The following is a 7,064-nucleotide window of genomic DNA, read 5'->3' as shown; positions in this document are numbered from 1 at the left end:
ATTCTGTTTTCAATTTGATATAAAGTTTTCATAGTTTGGTTTCGATAATATTGATTGATACTTTACTTTAAAACAACACTCAAAGTTTGATAAAGCATTGACATTTTTTTCCTGCCTTGAACTTGCGTGTATAAATCCTTGTCCAACTTTTCAGAAATAGCTATATTTATTTATTTATATTTTTGGTAAATAGCTCTATTTCATTTTATTTTTACTAATAGCTCTATTTATTTTAGGTACTAACATTAATACTTTTTGTAAAGAATTTATTTCATTTTCAGTTTGCTAGGAACGGCAAGGCAAAATTATGGAAATCAGTTGAGAAATTAAACCTTCCTAGAGATCAACTAATTGCAAAAGTCCCTGCTGGTGTTCCTAAAGATCAATGGTCATCATTTGTAGACTATCATTTGAAACCAAGTTATAAGGTAATTCTATTAAATAGTGGTTGCTTGTTATTATTTTTTAAAGTTGCATTTTTTGTTAATAAATTGTTGATATCATAGGAATTATGTGAGAAGAATGCTGAGATTAGAAAAAAACAAACTATTCCACACACGGGGGGTTCCAAACTTTTGTCCCGAAGACGGCATGAGATGGTAAATTACTTGTGTTCTCTATATCTATATCTAATATATTTGACATTTGTGCTTATATGATTTCTATATGTTATAGGAGGAAGAGACCGGACACACTGTGAGTCGAGGCGAGCTATACATTGCAACTCATAAGAAAAAAGATGGGTCGTATGCGAATGATGAGGCAAAAACTTTAGTGGTAAGTTTAGAAATTTACTTGCAATATATACTCATTAGAAAAGATGTTTAACAAAAACAAACAAAGTTGGCGAATGTTTATTTTCTTGGGAAATCTCAACGAGTTACCAACGGTGCTTATGTAGGGATTTTTTCTTGTGTGTCTATTATGCTTGTTATTTATGGATGCTAAAGTAATTATACTCCGTTAATCAAATGTGAGAAGTACAAAGCATTATGCTTGTTAAAAAAATAAGCATTTTAGGGTGTGACTGAAGCAAAAAAAAAACAAGACATTTAGAGAGAGAATCATTCTAATAGTATTCTGAATTAATTTTATTATATATGGCTTCATTCTAATATATAGACCTATCTAAAATAACTAATTGCCTAAAATAATAACTAATCTATGGTAATAAAATATTTTACAATAATTACAATAAATTACAGAGAATATTATAGGGTAGAGAATGCATGACTGTCGTGGGACTATATATTAGTGTATCTATTGCAACACTTGCTTTATGGTAAAGAAGTTTCCTTGTTACTATATTGTAATGTTGGTTTAACTATATTGGCCTTCAATGCATATTATATTTCTCAGTATTATATCGTATGTGATAATTGCTCAAAAGTTAGTTTTTTTTTTTTGTTCTTTAGAATTTTTTTCCAGTACTTTGTTGAAGTGTTTTTCACAGTTTCAGAGACTATTTTTTCCTACAGATTAAGCTTTTATTGTAGTATATCTCCTTAGAAATTAGAATAAAGACTGACACATGCATGAACTTATGGAAAATGATAATACTGTTTATGTACAGGATCAGATATATGAAGAATTAAACCAAAGCACTAATTCTACTGAAATTTCAACAAATGATGCCGTTGCAAAAGTTTTTGGCCCAGAGCACTCTGGTCGTGTACGTGGTTTAGGCCTAGGTGGTCTTCCTAGCATTGCATTTGGACCCACAAGTGGACGATTCAATCCTATAGGCTCTACTTTCTCAAGTGCGAATTCAGCTGAAAGTTCTCAATTAAAAGAAGAGGTTATTTCATTGAAAACTAAGTTAGCAGCATCTGAGGAGAGCCTTAAGACATTACAGACTGTAATGCTTGCATATATACGAATGAAGGAAGGACAGATTCCTCCAGAATTGGATGCTTTGTTTGGTACCACTTCTACTCCAATGGTAATGATTTCATAATTTTTATTATTAATGTTAAACTTTATATTATTAGTTTAAGTGCCTCATTCTTTTAAGCATGCTAAAAAGGTACAATAAATTGGTTTTTTACAGGATGAAGGGAGTGAAGAAGCTATCCCAACACGCGGAAGGTCTTCATTAGATAGTAATCACCCTTGAATTGGGTTATATGAATTCAATATTTTTGCTATGTTTTGGGTCCTGTAAAGTGATAAGTGCATCATTAGAGATTCATATGAATTTTAGAGTTTTAAAATGGATTTATTTTATGTGTTTTTTGTTGTGGATAATTGTAAATTTGCTACTCTTTCTCATTGACACAACATTGAATCAACTTTACATCTTTTATGAATGTGTACAAGTATAGTGAGACATATTCTACTATGATTGTTGTTATGCCCTTCATTAGATAAGAGAACATTATGTAAGTTTTTGTTTTGCTAGACATTAATTCAACTTCATATTATAGTATATGGGTGTTAGAGTATATTTATGCTTTTATTTATTTAAAAAAGTATTAACCAAGTGCAAGCATAAATAATGAATTGGCTAACAAGTCAAGTGATGAGGACCAATTACAAAATTATGATATACACACTTTTCAAATTTGGATAATTAGTATTTAGTGGAGGTTTAAATATGCCAAAATAATAAATAAATTGTAGCAGTTTATGCCCTCTAGAAAATGATGAATTTTGTGGGGATATTGTGGAGGTTACTAAATCCCAATAAATAATACAACATTTGTGGGGGTCTTAAACTTCCAGAAAGTGCAATATTTGTGGGGGTCTTGAACCTCCAGAAAATACTTCAACAAATTGTGGCACTGCACAAAAAACCCCCACAAACTATATTGTGGCGAAGGCAGAACTGGGGGTCTGAGTGAATGCCACAAATGTCTTTTGTGGGGGTCAAAGACCTCCACAATATGAAAATATGACCTCCACAAATCACCTCATTTTTTGTAGTGGACCCATTAAATTAATTAATGGATTAAAATTTTGAGTTGAAATATGATATTTAACTTGTTTATTATGGTGGATTGTTGCTTAAGGTAATGATATATATATATATATATATATATATATATATATATATATATTATTATTTTTTAGTACAAGTAATGATATATTATTTGTTACAATTTCTATAAACAAATAATGACCTAATGAATCACACGAGAATGTGGTGGCATGAAAGAAGAAAATGTCATTGCGGAGGAAAATGTTTTTAATACTCCCGTACGTGATACCGAAGATTTAATTAATACATCGGTTGTTAAATAAAATAAAAAATGCAATTCACCTAACTTTATTTATTTCAACAACCCATTTATGATTAATGTCACCTTAATCGCTTTTTTTTCAATTTTAATAAAAAATGAGATAAAATCCTTTGGCACCGATATCAAATTTTGAAATTTGACATCAAATTCTAACCGTTGATTTTCGTCAATCAACGATTATCATTTATTGGGAATTAATAGTTAATTAATAAGTTTGATTTCCAATAAATGATAATCGTTAATTGACGAAAATTAACGATTAAAATTTAATGTCAAATTTTAAAGTTTGACACCGGTATCAAAAAAATCTTGCGATTATTTGCATTAATGAGTTGTTGGACGATTGCGATACTTCAAAAGATTAGGAAAATGTGCACATGAACACATATTAGGTTTTTCTTTTTTATCTCAGATTTTGTCAGTCCGTTTATTTTAAAATGTCAATAATTTCTTATTCAATATAAATATGTTATGAAAATTGAGCGGTATGGTAACGATGCATGTCATGAAATTATGAAAAACAAAGACTATTGAAGTGTTCGACTTTATTATCATCCTACTCAACAAATTATAAAACAAGAGTAATGTTGATCAAAACTAATTACAACCCTTGTTTAAAAACCTGGCATGACATTGCTTCGGTTCGAAGTCAGGAGTCACAGACTCACGGGTTCAACTGGAGGATCACAGAGTCACTTCGCTGATCCGATTTTATACATTAACAAATATAAGTATATATTGGGATAAATTATTTTACCTACTTTTTTTCTACCTACCTTTGTCCACCACTCTTCAACACCGTTAGATCAGAATCTTAATTAACATTTATCTTTCTTCTCCTCTATAGATTCTGATCTAATGGTGTCGGAGAGTGGTAGACAAAAATAGGCAGAAAAAAAGGTAGGTAGAATAATCTATCCCATATATATTCTATATGAAAAATTCAAAAAAATCAAATCATTAAAGATTCAAAATATACTTAGCATAATTTAACCAATTACACCTACAAGTCAATATTCATAAGCTAATCAAAGTATCAAACTATCAAAGTATAAACCACATATTCCAATGGAGTTAATGAAAAGTTATATAATCAAACTCAGGCCCTTCTTGTCATTCTAATGCACCTACAACAGTACGTGAAATGAGATCTCTTATCTAATAGAGAATAGAGGAGGAGAGACGACGACACGATAAATTAACGGTGGGGAGAGAAGAACTAGCATAGTGGAGGAGATCACCGGAACAAGGAGACTGGATATGGGTCTGGGAGAGAAGATCGGAAGAGAAGAAGAAGAACGATTCAGATTTCAAATCTAGTTCTAAATCTAGGCATCAGAGAGTTTTTATTTTATTTTATTTTACATATCAAACGACGTCCTTTCGGGTATAATATTTTTTTTTTAAATGCAATGGCCCATTTGACCACTCTGACCCGGGAGTCAAGGGTTTAATCGGGGGGTTAGAGGGGTCAACGTGTAAGTAAGGTCTAACTACTAACCCGAACCCTTAGAAATAAGGAGTCCCTGGCCTATATTAGGTCAGGCTTAGCCTATTACAAATAGTAAAATAGAACAGACCTAGATTATAAAAAAATCTATTTAGAAAACAGGCCATAGACATTTTTTGTACATGTCGGGCCTATAAACCTAGGCTAAGGCTTCTTTTTTTTAAATATAGTTAAGGGCAGACTTGTAATTTAGGGCCTACACGGGTTAACAGGCTAGGTCAGATCCAGTGTTTCTTACACAGGCCTAGTCTATTTTAAGCCAAAGTGCTCGAACCTCCTCACAATCCCTTAGAGCATGCATGGTGGATTCAATATAAGTGTGACAGATTGGGCAATAGGGATCAGTATTGTCCCAAGATGCACATGTGGCTCTAGTTAAGATCTTATTATGCAACAGTTTCCATACAAAGACCCGTATCCGTTGTGCACCTTTCCATTTCCAAAAATTTTGCCAAATTTTCTAGGGAACATGTGTCACAGTTGAAGTCTTTTCATCCAAGCAGTTATAGAAACCCTTGATTGTGGCCTCTGTTTTGCTGCTATTACACCAACCAAGTTTATCTGGTCCATCCTCTGGGAGAGGAGGAAGGCAACTACGAATTTGATCTAATATGCTATTGGGTAACAAATCTTCCAACTCAGTAAAGTTCCACATTCCATCCTCATGAAGAAAGTGAGAAATCTTCCTACACTGATCCTCTTGTGTCAGAGTTCCTACACAATAATCTTGTAGTGGGCGCTACCCTAGCAACCATGAATCACTCCAGAAATTTATTGTATTCACATTACCTACTGTCCAGTGCTCCATTGGCTTCAACTTCTCCCAAACTCTACACATACTCTTCCAAAGCCGTGAGTCACCATTCTTTGAGAAAAAAAAGGCTATTTGTCCTCTGGCTGGCTGCATATTTTGATGCTAACACCTTTATCCATAAAACATCTGATTTGTGTGTGTACTGCCAAATCAATTTCCCTAAGAATGCATCATTCATCATTTCCAATTTCTTCAAGCCGAGACATCCCATTTCTTTCGGAGATGCCACTATGTCCTACTTTATTGGATGGTAAGTCTTCTTATTATCTTTGTCCCCCCATATGAAGTTGCGCACCATTCTTTCCATGTTTTGGCAAACATTAGCTGGTATCTTCGTGCATTGCATCTGGTAGTATGGGATTGTTGCTAGCGCAGATTGGGCAAGTGTTACCCGACCTGATAAGGATAGGCAACTAGCTTGCCAAGCCTGAAGCTTTCCTTGCATCTTCTCTACTGTTACTGCATATTGATCCTTGGAGGCACGACCATGTTGTATCCACACACCCAAATATCTTCCTATATTATTCACCCACTTGAAGCCACAGTGTTGGACAATAGAGGCTGCCACAGTTTCATCAACATTCTTAGAGAAGAGAAGGTTGGTTTTGTTAATGCTCACCTTTTGACCTGATGCTGCACTAAAAATGTTCAAACACTTGAGAATGGTGTCAAGTTGGGCTGGACTTGCTTCTGCAAATAGCATAATGTCGTCTGCAAACATTAAATGTGAAATCATCGGTCCTCCTCGTCCAGCTCTTATGGGACGCCATGTTTGCTTAGCCACTTCCATTGCTATTAAGTGTGATAGTTTGTCCATACACAAGACAAATAGATAAGGTGATAGTGGGTCTCCCTGACGCAAGCCCCTTGAAGGTTGGATTCTCCCTGCCAAGTTCCCATTCCATACCACATCTATGTTAGCTGACGTTACCATTGCCATGATTAGATCCACTAGAGATGCAGGTAGATTGATTTCTTCTAGCGTGCACTTTATGAAGTCCCATTTTATTCGATCATATGCTTTTTCTAAATCGATCTTTATTGCCATGTACGCTATCTTTCCCCTCATTTTGTTCATGCAATGCACTAGCTCTTGGGTCACTATAATATTGTCTTGTATGTGTCCTCCCGGTACAAAGCTTGCTTGATAAAGGGAGATGACATGTTCCATAAGGGGTCACAACCTATTCATCAATAACTTACTGATAGCTTTGTATACCACCGAACAAAGGGAGATGGGTCTAAAATGGGACATATATGTAGGTGGTAGGACCTTTGGAATCAAGACCATTTGAATAGTACTCACCTTTCTAATTTCTTCAGGATGGTTCCTAACCCGAGTAATGAAATTATGCACTTGTTCACCAACATGATACCAGTTTCTTTTGTAGAAAAAAGCGTTGAATCCATCAAATCCTGGAGCTTTGAAGTTCCCCATTTCAAAAATTGCTCGTCGAGTCCCAAGTCTTGTAAGTGGAGCAGTAGGAATTATGAAGTG

General features: G+C 34.2%; 1 protein-coding gene across 1 annotated transcript; it reads left to right on the top strand.

The window, feature by feature from the left end:
* Positions 1–281: 281 nt before the first annotated feature.
* On the top strand, positions 282–2,116 carry LOC133312999 (uncharacterized; the record flags this gene model as incomplete). The annotated part of the gene is made up of 4 exons (XM_061514298.1): positions 282–428; positions 676–777; positions 1,574–1,942; positions 2,051–2,116. Coding segments are annotated over 4 exons (684 nt in total), but the record flags the coding sequence as incomplete, so codon positions are not given.
* Positions 2,117–7,064: the final 4,948 nt, after the last annotated feature.

This window comes from Gastrolobium bilobum, unplaced genomic scaffold (genome assembly GCF_033153095.1).
Source record: "Gastrolobium bilobum isolate Gb01-03AN ecotype WA unplaced genomic scaffold, APGP_CSIRO_Gbil_v1 utg4583, whole genome shotgun sequence".
Lineage (NCBI taxonomy): Eukaryota > Viridiplantae > Streptophyta > Magnoliopsida > Fabales > Fabaceae > Gastrolobium > Gastrolobium bilobum.
This window is presented reverse-complemented; position numbering and strand designations above follow the sequence as displayed.